This window comes from Hyperolius riggenbachi, chromosome 3 (genome assembly GCF_040937935.1).
Source record: "Hyperolius riggenbachi isolate aHypRig1 chromosome 3, aHypRig1.pri, whole genome shotgun sequence".
Classification (NCBI taxonomy): Eukaryota; Metazoa; Chordata; class Amphibia; order Anura; family Hyperoliidae; genus Hyperolius; species Hyperolius riggenbachi.
Window position 1 is genome coordinate 199,397,963 of NC_090648.1, and position 22,666 is coordinate 199,420,628.

The 22,666-nt window shown below is 40.7% G+C and overlaps 1 protein-coding gene across 10 annotated transcripts in view; it reads right to left on the reverse strand.

Moving 5' to 3' along the window:
- Window positions 1-3,001: 3,001 nt before the first annotated feature.
- Window positions 3,002-22,666, reverse strand: part of THSD4 (thrombospondin type 1 domain containing 4) — an 827,407-nt gene continuing 807,742 nt past the window's right edge. For all 10 annotated transcript variants that reach the window (XM_068275544.1, XM_068275543.1, XM_068275535.1 and 7 more), the window contains 3 exons: window positions 18,364-18,543; window positions 10,898-11,042; window positions 3,002-3,598 (listed from right to left, as the gene is read on the reverse strand). In XM_068275544.1, the coding sequence (XP_068131645.1) occupies window positions 3,456-3,598; window positions 10,898-11,042; window positions 18,364-18,543 (468 nt within the window). In that variant the 3' untranslated portion in view covers window positions 3,002-3,455. The remainder of the gene's footprint in view (window positions 3,599-10,897; window positions 11,043-18,363; window positions 18,544-22,666) is intronic.

Below are 22,666 nucleotides of genomic sequence, written 5' to 3' on the forward strand. Positions count from 1 at the left end.
TTACAGTAAAGTGGCTCTTAGCAAAATGTACTACCCAAAGAAAGCCTAATTAGTGGCGGAAAAAACAAGCTATAGATCAATTAATTGTGATAAGTAACGATAAAGTTATTGGCGAATGAATGGGAGGTGAACATTGCTCGGATGCTTAAGATTTTCGACGCTGTAGGCTGAAGTGGTTAAATTTGTAAATACTCAATGTCTAAAATCTTTTTTTTTTTTTTCAATAAATTTCACACATGCCACAGATTTTTGGGTTTTTACATTTCATTGTGAGCCCACAATTTTTTTTAAGTAATTACAAAGTACATTTAAATTAACAAAAGGAACTAAGATATAAACAACATATCCAAAGTAGTCTAAGATAAATATATTTGCCAACGTAACTTTAACAAAAGGGCAAAGGACACAGAGTACAAGAACCATTATTATACCATTCCATCTACTGAAATTGTACTCACCAGTTTTCAGCTAGCAGACAATATAGGAAATGTGAGATGGATTGGTGAAAGTTACCATGATTTTATCTAGAATCCTTCACATGCATGTCATAAATGATATGAAGTATCTTAATTTAGGATATTATCTACAGCACATCTAAGAAACAAAGCTAAAGAGGACATTATGTTAAACTTTAAGGGTGCCCATACATCATTCCATTTTGTGGACTTATGGACCTTTCAATTTTTTGATTAAAGGAGAATTGGTACTGAAACATGGGCACAGATTGATCTTTGGAAGGCAAGAAGATCAAGTGCAAACAAGGTTTTCCTCCATTGCCAAAGTGCTCAATCAGGTGTGCATCGGTAATGTCCCCTCAAGTGTATATGTGTTCCCCAGCCGGTGCCCGTGTGCAGTGTTGAAGGCTTGCCTGTCCCATCACCATGAATCCTGGCCTCCTCTGGTGTCTGGCACCACGGGCACAGGGGAAAGGCAAGACACATATACACTAGGGGGGCAGGATAATTTCCAATAGAATTCAACCTGAAATCGATGTTCAGTGGTGGGCAGGCAATAGATCCCTCTCTGATCAGATTCAATTAGAGAGGGATCTATCTAATGGTCAATCTAGTGGCACATAGACTGATGTATGGTGTTAACGTTATTTTAACACAAGCTTTAAAAGTCACATAGATCAATTATGAAATCTTTTGCATTGACTTCCCCTTTAGAGATCTTCACAGGAAAGCAGCATGACCATGGTCTATAAATGGCTAATGGAATAGTGGTTGTTAGCTTGTTTCGCTTCACCACATACCAGTAGCCTGGAACTGAGGGGGTTGATGTATGTATCGTGAAACAGCCACATAAAATTGAATATAGAACAGAGCAACCAGGTTTTGTTTGATCAGTTGATAGTTTTGTAAAACTCTGATTTGCTGTGATCACATCCTGCTTTTGGAACATGATTATGGCTAGAAAATCAGAGACTTGCATATCTATCACCTGACCAAATTGATCACAGGCTTCTTTTTAGTTCTGACCAAATTCACTTCCATTCATAATATGAAATGCAATCCAATGCACAAAGTGGGACCCCACCACCACCACCTTATAACAACCCTGAAAACCAAAGCAAACTATGTTGCCTATAAAATATATAATGTAGATAAAATCCTATTGGCTTAGTACCACATCCTGAAATGAAAATGAATTATAAGTGAAGTATGTGCTAAGCAGGTAAAAAATGGTTTCAGACTCTGATTTACCATGTTTATCACTGGCTGGATAGAGAAGACAAGTGACCTTGTAAGCTGGCCTTCATTTAAGAGGAGTTGTCATGCGATTAAAATATATAATCCTTGCCTAGGACATGATGTCAGATCATAGGAAAGGCTGCTGAGAAGTACATGAATGAGTGGTTGTGAAACTGTACTATCGACGTTTTTGTGGCGGGAGCATGTGTTTGACTAAAATAACTGCTGATTCACTAACCATTCTGGAATAGTGAATACATGTAAACTCTGTGCCCATGAATGAGCATTAACTCTTAAAGCACCTGTGAGAGGAAGATGGAGGCTGACATATTTATTCCCATGTAAACAATGCAAATTGCCTGGCAGTCCTGCTGATCACTAGAGATGAGGATTTAAATTCGGATCAGAATCTGAATATTTACACATGTGGATTTAACTCACCATTATCTTTGCCTCGGTTTGCTGCACCCCACATCACGTTCCAGCTTTCCAATACTTCCACCTTACAACATACATGTGGAGCACAGGGGCCAGAGGCAACAAAAAGGGGGAATTAACAGCCTGCAGTGGTCCACGTATGTAAAGATTTGAGTTCTCACCCAAAGTATTTGTAATGGATTTCCAAATTTGAACCCTACTCACTACTGATCACCTGCCTCTAATATGTTACCCCATGGGCAGGTGTTTCTGACTGAATTATACATCTATGGCTTCAGTAGTGTCTAAATCACATACCAGAAACAAAGAAATAAGTAGGATGCCAGGCAGCTAGTGCTGTTTTAAAGAAAATAAATATGGCAGCTTCCATATCACTCTCAGTTCAGGTCTACTTTAAGTTGCCCCCTTAGAACAAGGAAATTATCTTTGCTTACTTTCTCAGATCAAACCTTCTCAGAAGAACTGGTAAGGCAGGTTAGTTTTTCCTTAGTTAACTGCTACTATTTTCTTAAGTTAAGTTGGCACTGGGGATGTCTGCTTGCACTTTCTCCCCTATAATAATGAACATTAATATTCCAGGTTATATGAACACGAAGTTCATGGAAGATGATTTGGTAGTCGGATCACGCCTGCATGTCCAACCATAGTCTGAAGTGTGTGGGCTGTTTTAGGCTATTCAGTTAAACAGCTACAGCGAACTGACAGACTGCCAAGCCTACGATGCACACATTTACACTGCCGAAAAGCATAGTTAATGGACAGGTGTGAAGAATGTTGGCAATCCACTTAGAGTTGACTTCCGATTGGGAAGGTGGTTGCATACTTTATCATTACTTAGGTGTTCCAAAAAATAGCATGAATTGCAAAACTGAAACATTTCCATTTTATATATAAAATCATTATTTACAATGCTGTTAATTCAACATCCCAGACTATTTTTGATCTAAAAACCATTTCTCAAGTATATACAATAAAAATAAAATACCACATTAAACCCAAGTTAAAAGGAAAAAAAAAAAAAGAATGCCAGCTCGGTGTGTCCTTATTTAGCTCTCCACAAGTTTGGTGAAGGTCAGGGTCCATTTTGCTCCAGCAGTATGCACAAAGTCAACATTAAAATGGTGTAGAAAAAAAAAAAAAAAAATCAGTACTCCTTAAAAAAAAAGTTGTAATGCTTCTCTTAAGTGTGGTAGAGCTGGATTGTAAAAATAGGTATTCCAAGTCAGGTAAAATGTTCAAGCTGTACATGCCAGAGGCAGGGAGTCAGTTCTGTCATCGCTTATCTGCTGCCTCTTGTGTGTGGGGTAAGGGGATCAGTAGTTGTTATCTCCGTCCAATGTATCCTGATTGCCTGCTTGCTGCTCTTACACAGGAGGCACAGCAAGCGGTCTTGTAGTAGGCATATACACAAAGCCGAGCTTGCACGACCACGTTGCAGTTGTAGTATTTGTCCTTGCACGTTTCATCTATTTTGGAAGACATAAACAAGTAAGCATTAGTCTACTAGTAAGTATTCCAGACAACCCCCAGGTTTCCAATTCACAGCATTACCTCACAAGTGAATTTGGATGGGAAATCAGTAGGCTGCTTCAGAATTTATGAGCAGGAAAGAAAAACTGTGTCGGTTGCATTTTTTCTTATGCCACAACTAAATCCCCATAGCCTTCCATGGCCTGGCTAGAGGGCTTTTAACCTTCCTGACGGTAAGCCCGAGCTGAGCTCGGGGTAAGCCGCCGGAAGGCACTGCTCAGGCCCCGCTGGGCCGATTTGCATAATTTTTTTTTTGCTGCACGCAGCTAGCACTTTGCTAGCTGCGTGCAGTGCCCGATCGCCGCCGCTACCCGCCGATTCGCCGCTATCCGTCGCGCCGCAGCCGCCCCCCCCCCCTGCCTGGCCAATCAGTGCCAGGCAGCTCTATGGGGTGGATCGGAATCCCCTTTGACGTCACGACGTCGATGACGTCGGTGACGTCATCCCGCCCCGTCGCCATGGCGACGGGGGAAGCCCTCCGGGAGATCCCGTTCTTTGAACGGGATCTCCGGATCTCCGATCGCCGGCGGCGATCGGAGGGGCTGGGGGGATGCCGCTGAGCAGCGGCTATCATGTAGCGAGACTTTGTCTCGCTACATGAAAAAAAAAAAAAAAATTTAAAAAAAAAGATTTGCTGCCCCCTGGCGATTTTTTTGCAAACCGCCAGGAGGGTTAATACACACTCACACCAGCACAAGTCCTGGCATCCATCTTTGAAATGGACACTGACACCAATAGAAATGGGGCATTAGGCCCATTTCACAAAAGCAGCAGAAGGTGGAGCATTTACTGGGTGGTTGACAGTTCGTGGAGAGGCATCTGCAGCACGGAGTCACATGTAAGCGCAGCTGCAGCCATACTCGCTGCCAGTCACATAGTGGCTCATATGCAATTAATTATTTTCTCCTGACTTTTCTACTAGGTGATATTTTTGCAACTTGTCAAGTAAATGCCTTTTAACCAGCCGGGCGGTATGGACGAGCTCAGCACGTCCATTACTGCCGGAGGCTGCCGCTCAGGCCCTGCTGAGCCGATTTTAATCAAATAAAAAGGAGCACACGCAGCTGGCACTTTGCCAGCCGCGTGTGCTACCTGATCGCTGCCGCAACGTGGCGACCCGCCGCGTGCAGCGGCGAAGGAGGGTCCCCCAGCCGCCCGAGCCCAGCGCAGCCGGACCAAACAGTTCCGGCCTGCGCTAAGGGCTAGATCGGAGGCGGCTGACGTCCATGACATCACTCCGCTCGTCGCCATGGCGACGAGGAAAGCATAACATCGCGGCCTTTCTTGTTACTTCTGATTGCCGGAGTACGCATTAGGAGCGCCCTCTAGTGGGCTTTCATGCAGCCAACTTTCAGTTGGCTGCATGCAATAGTTTTTATTTTATAAAAAAAAAAACCCTCCAGTCGCCAGCCTGGCGATCTTAATAGAACGCCAGGCTGGTTAAATCACCAGCATGCAAAAAAAAAATTCTAATCATTTTAATAGTAATTCTTTACCATGTATTTGGTGCTTTTTTTCATTGAGATGTGCTGAAAATTGTTTAAAAAAGAAAATTAAAAATTATCTCCTAGGAGAAAACTATGTTGACACACATGATGTTGCAATCATTGCTTAGTGGTTGGCAGGTGGATTGCAGAACTGCCCAAAAGTGCAGTTAAGCCTCCCATGTGAAAGAGGCCTTACCCTTCAATTGCAATCTTTGCTTTCTGCTTACTCTTCATTGTCACTTAATATTATGCACAGAAATCACCTTTTCAAATTGTACACGATGGAGGAGCTGTCCTACCTGTAAAATCATCTGTGGCAACATTATGTTAGCCTTAATATGTTATGTACAGACTTCTGAGTACATACAATTAGAGATGTCGCAAACCTCCGATTTTCGGTTCGTGAACCTTCGCGGAAGGTTCGGTTCGCGGAAAAGTTCGCGAACCGCAATAGACTTCAATGGGGATGCGAACTTTGAAAAATGGAAAAATTTATGCTGGCCACAAAAGTGATGGAAAACATGTTTCAAGGGGTCTAACACCTGGAGGGGGGCATAGCGGAGTGGGATACATGCCCAAAGTCCCGGGGAAAAATCTGGATGTGACGCAAAGCAGCGTTTTAAGGGCAGAAATGACATTGAATGCTAAATTGCAGGCCTAAAGTGCTTTCAAGCATCTTGCATGTGTATACATCAATCAGGGAGTGTAATTAGAGTACTGCTTCACACTGACACACCAAACTCACTGTGTAACACACCGCAAACAGCTGTTTGCTTAGTGACGGCCGTGCTGGACTGGTGCGCACCGTGTCGAGAGTGTAGGCCGTGGCGGTTTTCAAGCCCATATGGTCGCCGGGCTGTGGTAGCTCAATGATAGAACAACAGTGACTGTCCAGCTGATCAAATTTGGTCTGTCCACAATGAAGCAACGACCTTATTATCTTCTTGTATGTAGGTAGGCATAGGTAGGTGTCCCAGTATAGGTAGGTAGGTATAGGTAGGTAAAAACAGGGAACACCAAGAGGCCCAATAGTGTAATTCATACTGGACAAGGTGGCAATAAGTTTGTATTGCTAAATACTCACAAGTCAGGGTCACCAGCAGGCAACCACTGTAAAGGCAGGTAGGGAGATTGTCCTGACCCCACTCAGGATTAAGAAGTCGCTCTCTGTAGACCGGAAGAAAGGGTAGCAACCCTCCACCAAGGGTGGACTCAAAATTGTATACAATGAACAGAGGCACCAAAATTATAAGATTAGATTAAATGAGCTTAAAAACCAACTTAAATGGCAAAATTGAAGGAGGAAGTGGTGGTCTTACCTCCCTCAAGCAGACACGACAACGACTGCGATTCAGACAGTCAAACACATTTATTAGGAACTCCAAAAAGAAATGCAACGCGTTTCGCAGGTTCAACCCCGCTTCATCAGGCAATATAGGGAGGAGTATCAAACAATCTGCACAAGGATTCAAATTAAAAACAGAGGCGCTTAATTTGAATCCTTGTGCAGATTTGATACTCCTCCCTATATTGCCTGATGAAGCGGGGTTGAACCTGCGAAACAAGTTGCATTTCCTAATAAATGTGTTTGACTGTCTGAATCGCAGTCGTTGTCGTGTCTGCTTGAGAGAGGTAAGACCACCACTTCCTCCTTCAATTTTGCCATTTAAGTTGGTTTTTAAGCTCATTTAATCTAATCTTATACTTTTGGCGCCTCTGTTCATAGGCATAGGTAGGTGTCCCAGTAGTTAGCTAGGCATAGGTAAGAGACCCAGTATAGGTAGGCAGGCATAGGTAGGTCCCCTAGTATAGGTAGGTAGGTGTCCCCGTATAGGTAAGTAGGTGCCCCAGTATAGATAGTTAGGCAGGGCCTGGCTGGCACAGTAATAACAATTACCAAGGTCCAGCTGCAACAGATAGGGCTGTATAATGTCAGTGAGCTAAAACCCACACAAAAAAACACATCTGGAAAACATTATCTCTCAAAAGAGCTGTTGAGGGGTGCTATTTTAGCAATAACAATCAGCCAGGAGCAAGCCAAGACCAAGAGCCTAACTAATCTTTCCCTAGGAGAACAAGTCTGCAGCAGCTGTCCCTAGTCTGTCTCTAGTAGGCACACGAGTGAGTGTAATGGCCGGCAAACCTGCCTTATATAAGGGGGGGTGGGGCTCCTGGGCTTAGTGTAGCCTGAATGGCTACAATGTGCCTGCTGACTGTGATGCAGAGGGTCAAAGTTGACCCTCATAGTGCATTATGGGGCGAATCGAACTTCCGCAAAAGTTCGCTTGGTCCAGGCGAACGCGAACCCCCAAAGTTCGCCTGGAACTGTTCCCTACATCTCTACATACTATGCCTAGAGCACCCTGTAAAAGGATACACACAACTTGCAGCTATGTCAGTCACATTGTTGTTCTAATTTGGGATGGATAGTATAATCCTTTTTGCTAGCAATTTCTCCCTTCTGTGATATCATGCTGTTTCCCTATTCCACCTGTTCTGTAGAGCAACATGCAAAACAAGCCTCGTCTCTCTCTCTCTTTTTTTTTTTTTTCCCCTTCTAGCAGAGCAGCATGCATCAGTGTCAGTAGGTGGCACTGTTCTCATTACATCAGTTGTGCTTCCTTTGAACAGCTCTCTGCTGCATGCTGCTCAACTGCAAGGAAATAGAAGATGCCAGACCCGAGGTGGTAAGGCTGACGGGGGCCCCCGACCTTCTCTCCCACATGCTGCTCAACTGCAAGGAAATAGAAGATGCCAGACCCGAGGTGGTAAGGCTGACGGGGGCCCCCGACCTTCTCCCCCCCCCCCCCCCCGGGTCCCCGGAAAAGTGTTTGAACAGGAAAGCGGTCCCTGGGCCAAAAAAGGTTGGGGACCCCTGACTTAAAGAACAACTGAAGCAAATAGGATATGGAGGCTGCCATATGTCTTTCCTATTAAACAATACCATTTGCCTGACAGTCCTGATGATGTAGTTGGCTGCAGCAGTGTCTATAGCTAAAAGTATTAGAGACGGAGGATCAGCAGGATGCCAGGTAACTGGTATTACTTAAAAGGAAATAAATATGGCAGCCTCCATATCCCTCTCAATTCATTTAATGCAGATGCTGCTAGGCCTGCAGTCAGAACACACACATGTAAAGGGATGACCACGCTCAGGTGAAAAAAATGATATCCTTGAAAGAAAATGCCCAGTCAAAAACATCTTGGTGAGATCAGGGCGCTGATTTAGAAGAGTGCAGTACGTGATGCAGCACACTCCCTTCCAGGGCGCTTTCTAGAGACTCAAAACAAAGTACATTTTTAGAACACATTACGTTGGAAACTGTATGCACAGGAATATTCTGTACATGTGATATTTAGACCACATATATGTGTCAGTCCAGCGATTTAAGAAATCACTCAACAAAAAGTTAATCGACAACATTAATTCCACAGCATGGCTGGATAGTGTACTGGTTAAGAACTCTGCCTTTGACATGGGCTAGGATCAGTACCGATTCAGTAAGAAGTCCTTGGGCAAGACACTGCAGGGTGGCCTCTTGAGCGCACCCACAGTGGCTGCAGCTCTTGAGCGCTTTGAGTTCAACAGGAGAAAAGCACTTTACAAATGTTAGCATACCATTTACTATCAGCAAATTTTACTTCAACGAAGCATCCATGAAAACTGTTTTTGCATTTTAGACCTCCACTCAGTCCTTAATTATAGCTGAACAATTCCATCATCACACACAATCTAAAACACCACAGGAGGAGGAGAAGACTTTCAGAAGAAGCTATCAGAACGAGGTCTATTGGATTTTTAAGATTTGTTCCAAAGCTCTAATTATAAATGGAACATAAATTTGTCTAGATCAAGGCCATTATTTAGACAGTTTGATTCAGGATGTGTTTATCTGTTTAGTTAGTTATGTGATTCATCTTTGTTTTCAATGATTTGTTCTTATATCTTCATCCATTCTAATTGCTCTTGATACTCTATTCTGTGCTAACTGAAGTGCCAATGAAAATTGTGTGGTTTTCTCTTCTTCCTCCCCTTATATACTGTATTTCCCTTTAGTGCTTTCAAAACTGTAGAAGCAGTAGAGTGTTGTACCGTGTTAGCCTTGAGTAAAAGCAAGGAGTTTTGAATCAAGATGATACCATTTATTGGCTACCTTAGAGATGGATAAACAGTGAGCTTTCAGCTTATAAAAAGCCTTCGTCGGACTGGTTTCAGTGTTTGTAAGGAACAAGTCCGACGAAGGCTTTTTATAGGCCGAAAGCTCACAGTTTATCCATCTCTAAGTTAGCCAATAAATGGTATCATCCTGATTCAAAACTCTGTGCTTTCAAAATAAAATCCTGTTTATTTGCAGTGGGAGTGGAGCAGTATGATTTTAAATTGTAGGTACTACAGGGATTCCAAGTTATGACTAAAGACCAAAAAGATTTCTGAAACGCATAAGCTCCTGTTCTACAATAAAGAAATAATGGTTGGTGGTAATCGGCATGCTGTGGGATTAACCTAATCGCAGTTACACTTTAAAGTAGAACTCCAGCTGGAAGATTTTTGATTTGTCTTAGTTTGCAATTAAATAGCTAGACTCATTTATTTTGCTGTCCATGTCCATTAGAGACATTTTCTGGCTTACTGTCCCAGATAGGACAGAAGAAATGTCCTCAAATGTGCTCAAAAGAGAAGAAAATTACAATCTAAATACTTGTTACTGCAAAATAGGTGCCAACACTGGAGACTATATCCAGAGCTTCTGCTTTAAAGGACACCTGAAGTGAGAAGGATATGGAGGCTTCCATATGTATTTCCTTGTAATTAATGCACATTACCTGGCTGTCCTGCTGATCATCTGCCTCTAATACTTTTAGCTATAGACTCTGAACAAGCATGCAGATCAGATGTTTCTAACAGAAGTATAACTGTATTTATCGCATGTTTGTTCCAGGTGTGCGGTTCAGACACTATTGATGCTTAAAAAAAAACAGCAGGACAGCTGTACAACTGGTATTGTATGAAAGAAAACAATATGCTTCTCACTTGAGGTGTGCTTTAATGATACAGAACATTTTAAATCAAGGGAGTGAGGTGTGAAGAGAGATCTGTCCAACAGTGACATAGTCTTTTGGTCCATACTCACTGGAAGCTGGTTCGAGGAACCCTCAATGTCATGTCCCAATTAACAAGCATACCCTGATCCATCTTTCTACCCATGGGAACACGCAACAACACACGATGGGCGCGAACGAGAGTACAAATGATCGTGGCACTCTGCGCGGGAGTCATTGGGGATCTTCAAGATCTGATCCAAAGTGTTGGTTGTAATCGCCGCGTGATGCAAAAACATAGTTCACTTAACCTCCTTGGCGGTAACCCCGTGTGTAATAGACCGCCAGGGGGGTTAATCACACACATGTACCCATGTCATGAAATTTTGGAAATTATCGTGGGAAAAATAGTTTGAAAAATCACTTGAAAAATCGGGATGTGGATACATATCTTTAGAGTGATTGTGCCATGGCGGTATCAAATGTGGCACACCTCCAATATATGATAAAGGAGGTAAATTAACATATTTGCTAAAAGAAAGGCAAAAGTGCAGATATACCAGCTTAGGTACTGGTGGAGTACTGTTATAAAATAAACATAATGAGAGTGTCTCAGACTCAAATACTTTGCATGCTATAAAAATGCAGACACATTCATGTTATTCAGAGTGCATTGTATACAGTATGTTGTTTAGCTGCACGCATTACCTATTTCTGGGATGCAGTCCTGAGTATTACATGCTTCCCTGTCTTCAGGTTTAAGCTCTGCTTCACACTTGTCACTGTGTGACATGTCATCTGCCAGACAGCGGACCTCACGGAGCCGGAATCCACCTTCACAAGACTTGGAGCACTAGGAAAATCAGTAACCAGAAATGAACCATATAATATTTTCACTTGATACAATACACAGTAATGCAGTAACATTTGTAAAGTGCTTTTTTCCCATAGGACTCAAACTGCATAATATGTCTCAGATCGATACAGGGTTGCAGGCTGGACTGTGTTACAGAGGAAGTAGTCAGGTGTTCATAAATGCCATACTAAACTGAAGCATTTAAGTCCAAACTGAAAAGCCACCTAAGGATGGAGATGTCCTGATTGGGTGTGGCAGGGAGTTCCAAAGTGTAGGGGCAGCATGACAGAAGGCTCTGTCTCCAAAGGTTTTGAGGTGGACTCTGGGGGTGACCTAGTGGTTAGAGCCTTTTGATTTAATGCTGGGAATACACGGGTCGATTCTGGCGCTCGATTCTACACTTGATCGTTTTGCCCGCTTGATTCTCTTATCTTCCGCTGGTGATTCTTATCTATATTCAATTAACTTCAATGGTGAATCGAGCGGCAAAACGATCGAACGGTGATCAGACATGTCGTAAATTATCTATCAAGCCATCCTAATGGCTCAGCCGTGTATTCCCAGCATGAGATTGTGGTGGGTGTGATGCAGTTGCAACAAGTTCTTCAGGTATCCCAGGCCTAGACTGCACAAGGATTTGAATGTCAATAAGTCCATCTTAAACAGGATTCTCCATTTTATCAGTAGCCAGTGGAGTGAGAGAAGGACTGGTGTTATGTTGCAATTGGTTTGTTAACAGCCTTGCAGCTACATTCTGTACTAATTGCAGCTTGATAAATACTCCATGATGCAGATCAGTGGCGTAGCTAAGGAGCTGTAAGCCCCGATGCAAGTTTTACAATGGGGCCCCTCAAGCACTCTATACATAATAATTGATACGGTGCACCAAAACCTGCCACTACATGGCAACTACAGTCTCAGAGGTGCAAGAAGGGGATGGGGAGCAGTGTGTTAATGATTACCACTATTCAAAGTATCTGTAGAAGTGATTATTATGAGCACAGGACCAATAGAGAGCTAATACTGTAGTTGAGGGAGGGCCCTTTGGGGCCCCTCTGGCCCAAGGGCCCCGATGCGGTCGCTACCTCTGCACCCCCTATTGCTACGCCCCTGATGCAGATGAACAACATCATTTGTTTAAATGTGTACTTTCACAATAGTATATTCACAGCTGTCAGCGTGGTGTGAATAGAATTAGAAAAAAAGATTAAAGGAGAACTGTAGTGAGAGCTATATGGAGGCTGCCATATTTATTCCCTTTCAAGCAATACCAGTTGCCTGGCAGCCCTGCTGGTCTATATCGCTGCAGTAGTGTCTGAATCACACAACAGAAACAAGCAAGCAGCTAATGTTGTTAGAGTTGACAACATGTCAGAAACATCTGACCTGCTGTATGCTTGGTCAGGTTCTAGGGCTAAAAGTATTACAGACAGAGGATAAACAGGACAGCCAGGCAACTGGTATTGCTTAAAAGGAAATAAATATAGCAGCCTCCATATACCTCTAGCTTTAGTTGTCCTTTAATACCATAATGCACTATCAGTTATCAGTCAAGGCAGAATGCATGGATGAAGTAAAGTGTAAGTACTGTTCACTGTTTAAGTAAGAAAGTTGTGTTAAAGGTAATCTGTCACATAAAAATGAAAAGGTCGATATTCCGGTAAATCTACTAAAGTGCTAAATCGAAAATACAAGCTGCCAATTTGAAGAGCTATTTAATATGTGGTTAGAACCAATTTTATTTGAGCTTATGTTATCATTAATATGAGGGGAGACTATATTAATAGATTTTATGTCTATTAAAAGGAAAAAAAGAAAACCTCTTCACAGCATGTAAAGTTCGAATGGGTTCGAATCTCTGCTCTGCCTGTTCAGTAAGCCAGCACCTATTCAGTAGGAGACCTTGGGCAAGTCTCCCTAACACTGCTACTGCCTATAGAGCACATCCTATTGGCTGCAACTCTGGCGCTTTGAGTCCGCCAGGAGAAAAGCGCGATATAAATGTTCTGTGTTTGTTTGTGTAAAGTAAGGAAGAGGAGGGAGAACGGTCACTCTAATAACAGCATATCGCTTAAACAAAATACAATAAGGTTTTTTATGTGTGCAATACCTAAATGTATCAACATTTTGGACTGTTTTTCCTACCACATACATTCAAAAAGGGTGCTGGGGTAATCTAACACTGGTGAAAGATGCTAGTGAAATACTGGTAAAATTACCGATACTCCGCTACTTAACTCTGATAGTAAAATATTGGTAATTTTATATTACTAACACCTAATCATGTTCTCACATGCGCTCTCCTCTACCTAGCCCAAACCGATCATCTCAGAGGAAAATTCGCCAATATTTACACCTAACCTACTCTCACAGACTCACACGAGTCTTCCCTCAATGCCTAACCGATCCCCCCTGCTGCAAAATGCCCTAACCGACCCCCTCAACTGATGTCTAACTTAAACTGTCCCTCTTTGCCACAATACCTGCCAATATTTGCATCAATTTGCCACCAAATACTGTCCACTATTAATACTTGCAGTTTGTATAGCGGCATCCCCCATGCCCTCCTTTTTATCGGGCTTCTACGGTGTCCAAATTTCCAGTTGTAGCAGCAAATCATGGCTAATAACATGGGGACCTTTGCGTGACACCAAATCTTCCCCAGCACCACCAGCGCCCAAATTACCTGCCTCATTCTCTACCCACAGGAAAATAACATAATGAAATGGTTATATGATTAGCACTTCTGTTGTTAGAGCTACATAATTTTCCACCAAATGACACCATTTCACAGGGATATCACAATGCCTTATTAATCAGGTTTAAGATGGCCACGTACAGGCCCAATCAAGTCAATAATTGGTTCTCCCCAATTGAAATACAGACTTGCGAGAATTACTTGACTAACCACATTACAATATTCAGTTATGAAAGATTTCACTATATGTGAGTAAGTGACTTGCCATTCAGCTTGATTTTATAGTGCTCAGTGCAATTAATGATTTGCTGCTCAGTTTGACCAATGTATTCAAATGTGCTAAGTCCCTTTTTCAACTCATTTCACCTTTCAAACTCATTAACCACTTAACATCTCAGTCGTTTTCAGCTTATGCATCCAAGCAATGTTCACCTCCCATTCATTAGCCTATAACTTTATCACTACTTATCACAATGAACTGATCTATATCTTGTTTTTTCCGCCACCAATTCGGCTTTCTTTGGGGGGTACATTTTGCTAAGAGCCACTTTACTGTAAATGCATTTTAACAGGAAGAATAAGAAAAAAAATGAAAAAATTCATTATTTGTCAGTTTTCGGCCATTATAGTTTTAAAATAATACATGCCTCCATAATTAAAACCCACGTATTGTTATTGCCCATTTGTCACGGTTATTTCACCATTTAAATTATGTCCCTATCACAATGTATCGCGACAATATTTTATTTGGAAATAAAAGAGCATTTTTTCCGTTTTGCATACATCACTATTTACAAGCTTATAAAAAAAAAATAGAGAGAAATATTTCATCTTTACATAGATATTTAAAAAGTTTAGACCCTTAGGTAAATATTTATGTTTTTGTTTTTTTTTATAGTAATGTTTTTTTTTGTTTTTTTTTATTAAACATTTTATGTGGGCATTTTTGGGAGGGTGGGATATAAAAGTGTTTAATTTGGGGAAATATTGGTGTATTGTAATGTTTTTGGGAATTTACTTGTAGTTTTACTTTTTGGCCACAAGATGGCAATCTCGATTTTTTTTACATAACGTCACTCTAAGCGTACAATGTACGCTTAGAGAGACACAGCTTCAGAAAGAGCGAAGCTTCCGAGAGAAGCTGTCGCTTTTTCAGCGAGGGAGAGGAATCAATGATCGGGCTCCATAGCCCGATAAATTGATTCCGTGGCTACCGACTCCGCGGCCGGGAGTGTGCGTGCACGCGCGCGATCGGGCGCGGGAGCGCGCCTGTCCTCCTTGACGTTTTTATACGTCAAGGAGGACAAAGTGGTTAAACTTTAAATAACACTACAGAAAACAGAGAAGCCAAATATGGGCATCTGCTAGTCAAATGCAGCCTGAGATCAATTGACTGCTCCCTGAGAGGAAATTGATCAGAAATTAGTGGTCACCTTTATCAACTTGCTGCATTTAATCTTGATCAGATTTAAGCAGAAATCTCAGTAGAATCACTGCATGAGCTAGTGTGTGTACAAAGCTATGCAACCATCAGTTCCTCATCCTTTTTGCCAATTAAGTCAAGTCACCGCCATGTGTGAATAAATTTTCAACTTATGAATTGTTCTAAACTGCTCATATTTTATTGATCACCTTCCAGTGGGTCATTAGATCACTGGCAGTGGCAGATTTCATCAAAGTGTTTGAGTGTACCGCAAATTTTGAAATAACGGGGACGGGGATGGGGACGGGGGAAATTTAGATGGATGTAAGAGCAACTTTAAGGTCCCGTTCACACCTTAAACCGCAAAACGTTTTGCGGGAATGATTTTTCCGTGATTAATGTGGAAAAATCACTGGACACTGCAGCGTTTTGGGAGCGATCACAATTAGTGGTGCTAAGCATGCTAATTGCGATCGATAACCGAATCACCGGCCAAACGCTGCATGCCACACGGTTGCGGCAGTGCGAACAGTGCCATAGGCTTACATGGACTAGTGGTTTTTAAAAACCGCTAGCGTTTTGCGCTGAGTGGGAATCGCGCAATTCCCGCTCAAGTGTGAACAAGCCCTTACAAAGGATTGAACTTCATTCCAATCAGTAGCTGATACCGTTCCCCACGAGAAAGCTTTACCTTTCAGGGGGGTCCATATGGCTGATATTGTGGTAAAACCCCTCCCACAGTATGGTATCCTGACCATGATCCTGACAGTTTGCTGTCTGTGAACCTTGTTGCATTGTCGGAAATAACAGAATCTCCCAACTGCCAAGCAAGCAATATCTCCATCTGTGCATAGAACTCTCAGTAACGAACATCTCTTACAGATCACCTGACAGAACTAAAGAGGTCACCACCAGTGATACATTTCAGAATATAAAACAGGGAGAGGAAATATTCTACAATGGTCAAACACTGACTAAACAATCTGAAAGTGAATATTGTAAAAAATAAGCAATTTTATTCATTATGTTATTTTTGCTACAGCTCCTCTTCAGATCTGCCAGAAGTTGACAGGTCCAGTAGTTCATCTGGGTTTAGCCACTAGAGAAAAATACTTCTGCCCTTTTGCTCCTCTCAGGCCTATGTAATTGAGCATAGCCAGGAGGAGGATGTGACAGAGGAGCATATCCACTACTCAGACTTTCAAGTACTAACAGGACCCACCTGGGCTCAAGCCCACGAGGCCAACAGGATGTCAGCTCTGCTGCATATTTAACAGCTGAAGCTTTATCAGGGCCAGAGCAAACAAGCAGGCTTATGAACATTAATGAGTATACATTTATTATTTGTCTGCTTGCTTTATGTTACGTAAATAAAATGTAAATAACTGCTGGGAAAACTGGTATATTGCTTTTGAACTCAAGCCACTAGAGAGATGAATTCCTAAGTAGGGGTAATGCAAACATCTTTTCTGTATAAGCTATATGATTAATAAAACAGCACTTTGTACATCACAGATAAACAATTTGTTAATTTATTAGGAAAACATTCTTCTCTGGTTGAACTCGATGGACGTGTGTCTTTTTTCAACCAAAATAACTATGTAACAGCCTTCAGTCAAGTGTGCATAGCATTTTTTTTAATACTTGTTCTAATGAATTACATTCAATTATTCTGCTGACATGGTCTTTTGGTTTTCTTTGGGGGGGGGGGGGGGTTATTCCTGATTTTTGTACAATGTAGCTAGTGGCCTATAAACTCTGAGCACCCGATTATTGAATTGAGAATGGGAGCAAGGATCTTAAACATTTACTGGCTGATTCTCAAGGTTTTTGAGCATCTTCACTTATTTCCTCTGGTGTCACTAACAGAGTCAAATCAAAGCAATATGTGTGTTGTTTTAAGTGGAATGTTCTATAAAGTATAAGTAGCAGAGTATTACCATAGGAAAGGGTGTGGATATGCTGTGGGTGAAATGGGGAAACGGTCAGTCAGGTCTTGGGTGTGGTCCATAGGTGGGGGGAGGTGAGGTCTAACAGATGAGTGAGCACAGAGTAAGAAAGAGAGAGCGTGGGGAAGAAGTGTGAGGTGGAGAGAAGCAAACAATGGAGATTGGTATGAAATGGGGGCAGGTGGCGCACATGAGGGTGGGTTGAGAGGGAGCAAAGCATGAAGAGAGAACGCATGAGCACAGTGGGAGCAAGACAACCAGTAGGATGTGGTAAGACAGGAGCACAGGAGTGTAGCATTCAGTGGGGGAGGGAAGAGAAGTGCAGGTTTAGGAAATAATAATATAGGTGGAAGGAATACACAGGGACATTGACCAAAATGTTGAATGTGATCCACTTACTATTACTCTTTGCCTTCTGTCCCTTAGCCACTTCCTTATTAATGTAAGCACCTTGTCCCCTAATGCCTAGATTCTAACCTTAAAGTGAACCTGAGGTGAAAATAAACTGATGACATAAACCATTATATCTATCATCCTACTCCTAAAAATTACATTTTTTAGGCTTTAGGTAAAAACTTGAAAAGCAGTTTTAATGTTTTACTTTCTCTGCTCAATGACATAGTCTTTCTATGCACCAGAGATAAAATATATGAACTATAAATATTGGGATTTATCTATTCCCTGCACTTAGCAGCTTTTCTTTTCAGGAAAGAGTTTTATGGCTTTGACTCGTCATGAGTAAGGGTTACGCTAAAGTCAGCTTGAGAGAAACTGCTACTTGCATACCTGAACGTTAACCCTTTCAAGCAGAAAAAGAAAAAAGGAACACAGCCTAGTTATTGGTAGTTATTGGTATGCTTGACACTGTATGTACATATGTCTATCTCACTTCAGGTATACTTTAAACACGAGGCTGATGTGGGTAACCGTGTCAAATGTTTTTGCAATGATTTACTTCCTATAAGCAGACACAAAAAGTGTCAACTTCGACAGACATAAATTTATTGGTATACTCCACAAAGTGTTGCAATGCATTTCACAGGTATAGTCCTGCTTCTTCAGGCAATAAAAAAGGGGAGCACACAATGGTTATAGGTCAGGGATGCACCAGGCATTTTACAATGGGCCCCCCCAACATAACTGTGAAGTGTTTGGAGCACCAGAAACATTAGACATTCTACAAACTATCTTTATTATTCAATTTATTGTATTGTACATTATCAGCCTGCAGTTGTGGAAAGGACCTACCGTACTCCATTCAGTGTGGAACCATTTTGCCCCACAAGATTTGTGGTGGCATGACTGCTGGTTTGCTGGTTTCTCTAAAAATGAACATTCATATGGTTTTACCACCGTGAAGCCCTCCGCTGTTTTTCTAATACAAATCACATCTCTTTGCTGGGAGCCTGAACCACATTCAACAGAACACTGTGAAAAGAAAGCAAACGCATGAGATAAAAAAAAAAAAACAGCTTATGTGACATTGTTATAGTCAAGATAAATATCACTTGCAAAGTAAAAATTAGCATTCCTGTATTCAACCCGCAGCAGAGTTTGCTTATTTATTTCATATCTTTTTAATGTTAATGTCAACATTCCCAGTATAGTTGTTACAAACCTGGATAAGGACAAATATTGCACATTGCTAAAACGATTTCACCAAGAAAATCATCATTTTTCTATATAAATCAAGCTGAGCCCAAATGCTGCAGTTTGTATCTGCCATTACAAACAAGCTATTGAAGGCTGTTTATCTTTGTATAAGCCATGTTGCTTGCACAGACATGAGCTTACAAGCAATGAAGGAGAAGATGTCATATTACTAAACTATTGCTTGCATGCTACAGCTTTGTTTTCTATGCAAACCTTCCTAATCCTATGGGGTGGCAATATTTTCTGACTGGATAAACACAGAGAAGAGTAAACAAAATTATTACTGAGAATATGATAACGCCGTGTGTTCAACACACAGGACACGCTTTCTAGTCTTCTGGGAAAACTTTATCTAAGCACATTTCAGATCTCTTCACAATAAACAACACAGTAATGTGCTATACAACAACATTTTTGTTTCTACTCCTAAATATGTGCTTTTACGCAGGTTGTACCATCTGCATAGTCCTGGCCATAACACTGTAAAAGGCACAAGCAGTAACTGGTAAGATGTAGAGACAGTGGGTCTGGTTTTTGAAAGCCATGGTCCATGGGGATGATGGCAGAATGCTGTTTCCAATATTTGTGAATAATAAGTGTCGCTGGGAATGGCTGCATATGGTAGGCACACCGCACAATTACTAATCATGTGCTGGTCATCGTTATGTTTTGATATCATGCAAGGAATGATAGCTGTGATCGTTAGGAGTGAGACAACGAAGCCTTCCATAATAGCTGGGCTACTGAAACTCAGTGCGGCTGATGTTTGAGTGATCACCAGCAAATGTAAAACAATAAATAAATTACACACGTGCACATGCAGGCTCATTGGATATCATGCTAGATTGGCAGCTACATTTCCATTGACTTAGACTACATGCACATCATAGTGTGATTTAAGAATCAAACTGAAAGTGGAAGGCACAAAAAAATAAGACAAGCAGAATGCCATCGAAATACATTAGATGTGTGACAAATGCAAAATTGCAATTCCACACACAACACACACTCGCACAACACAGACAAATTCTAATAAGTGTGAACAACCCCTAATAGATTTAACAAAGCAAGGATAGATCTAATCATCACTAGGCACTTAGCCAGCCGTCTCCATTCAATTGCAGAACACCTCTTGACCTAGAGTATTAAGCCATGGCTTGCTTTAAATTGTAAGCATTAGATTCTTATAAGCATCCAGCAGTACTGTAAATTAGTGTGCTATTTACCATTCTTGTCTACCTTTAAAAATGCAATTATTAGCACATCATATTGAATTTGACAAGCTTTCCATAAACCTACTCCACTAGCCACTTCTCAGGTCCATTTTTGCACACAGTTTTGGATGTGCAATCACAGCTTATTGAAATCAATAGGCTGTATCCAAAATCGCTTGTGGCCAAAAACTAATGCCAGTTGCAGTTTTCCACAAACTGCATTAGAATCCCTACAGTCATGCATGGCTTGGCTATAGCGGTTGGGCCACGGCTTCCTAACGGGTGACATCTCTGATTTGGAATCAGATACAGCACCCGTTGAAAATAGGATTTTAGACGCTTAATTTATGCTAAGTTAATTTCTCCTGCAGTAAGATGAAAATCTGGGTGATATTTTAATCACCAAAGGGAGTAATCTGTACTCCAAACAGATAACAGTGTCATGGTTTCAAAGAAGTGATATCTAAACTTCCTGTTAATGAGGTAAAATGATTAGTGTCTGCAAATGTAACTGGACAGGTAACATTTAACAACATAAAATTGTAAAATGTATAGCACTGAAAAATGTGTTGTATTTTTAATGATAATGACGTTTCACTTAGGTAATAAGGCACAAAATAATTAACAACTTTTAATTAAATTTACATGCTGATAGTTATTATGTTCAATAACTGCAAAATGCAAGTTCATATTAATTGTCTGTGTTAGAAATGAAGGTGTTGGCAGTAAAAAACACAAGTGCCAGCAGCAGCAGCAGCTGTGTTATTCTCCGCTGATGCTTTTGAAGCTGCACAACTCTGAAATATAATATCATTTAAGTAATCACACTTTGTATTTCAAATAATGTGACACTATTAAGGGTAATAACTGCTTTGTAATAAGCTGCAAATTATTTGGGAGTCTACATTTTAGAGTGAATATTAATCAATTCATAGCTTTATTGCTGGATGGTAAACCTGAAAAAATTAATCAAAGGTTATTAATGGTTAACTGCTACTCAAATCACTGCAACTAAATGGTTTTAAAAGAAAAACTGGAAAGTTAACAATGTTGCTTAGATCAGGATCTCATCATAATCATTCTATACCAGGCTTGCTCTGAAAACTGTGCTGGTTTTTTTTTTAAGTTTTACCCATAGATAATTATTCACAAGCTAGTTCCTGCACTTTAAAGGACAAACTATCACAAAAAAAAATAATAATATACATACATGTAAAATACAGTATAAAATGTATTTTTCCTATGTCGAAGTCACTTACAGTAAGTAGTGAACAACTTACAAATCTATCACATTTTGTAAAAGTCCATCTCCGCATGGGGGGTTTTCAGTCATTTCTTTAGTTACAAAAGTTCTTACTGAATTGCAGTTGCTCAGTCCCAACTGCTGTCATGTGCAAATAAGTAAGTAAACTGTAAGGAAACTGGTTGAAATACTTGTTTTGTTCCTTTCCATGGCGTTCTTTTGTAAAGAATAAAGGTAATAGTGACAATGACCCATGCGGAGATAGACTAGTTCAAAACCTACCAGATCTTCCATCTTTTTACAGCCTACTGACAGCAAAATTGAAAAAAAAAGGAGTTTACAGTGTATTTTACTCTGGGAGAAATGTACATTTTATTTGATTATAATTTCTATTGTACAGTTTTGTAATAGTGGTCATTTAAACTTTTTGGCCAAGTATTTTTGTAGTATATGTCTACAAGTACATAACAAAACTAGTGTAGTAGTGACTGTGTATCAGAATAAATTATGGTAAATGCAGAACTCTACCTGACATTATTGCCTGCAAAAAGCACTATAAATAAAGGGAAAAATATTGGAAGCAAACATCAAAAGATACAGGGAATAAGGTCATTAAATATTTAGGATTTTAGCGGTTTAGAAGAGAAATCCCTGCTCTCATTTATTTAGTAGTATTACAAATTACAAACTTTGCTGCATATCTATATTTCTTGAATTAAACATAAGTTCAAGTCTTTTGAATAGATAATGTTAACGATCTTTGTTCACTTGGCACTTTTATTAGGAGTTCAGAAACTACTTTTTTTGCAGACAAGTAAAACTTCTAAAATGTACCAACGTTTTATTTTTGTGGTCCTGCCATTTTAGCTACAAATAGACTCATACTGTTACTTGTTTGCAGATTTGAATAATTTGAAAACATCTATACCTGCTCTAATTGTGAGTCAGGTAACTTAGAAGACTAAACTCTCCTATGGCGATAGCAAGTGATTTCAGTGGAGCACTATGGTATCCCATAAACCTCTCAATGTTGCTATGTAAATCTCAAGTTTTCATACTCTAGTACCAGCATGCTCAAATTACTCAGAGGTCTGCATCTCAAAATGTTTGCTGCATTGTATTTTGGAATGAAATGGGGTTCAACGTTAAGGATTATTATTGTACTAAAGCTATATTTAAAAGCTTTCCGACCATTTCTATAATTCCATAAGTTTGTACCCACATCAGGTTTACTTTAACCCAATCTATACTGATATATTTATTTGTGCTTTCCCCAATTAACATATCTGAGCAACACTTCCTCAAAACTCAAACGTTTTAGTCAACTGAACATCCAAATTTCCAGTGATGAAGTCATGCTGTAACTCTTGCTGTGTTGGCTAGATGGGGCAGTGGTATTCATGCTACTCATCCTCTACCTTCATTACTGATTGGAGAGGGG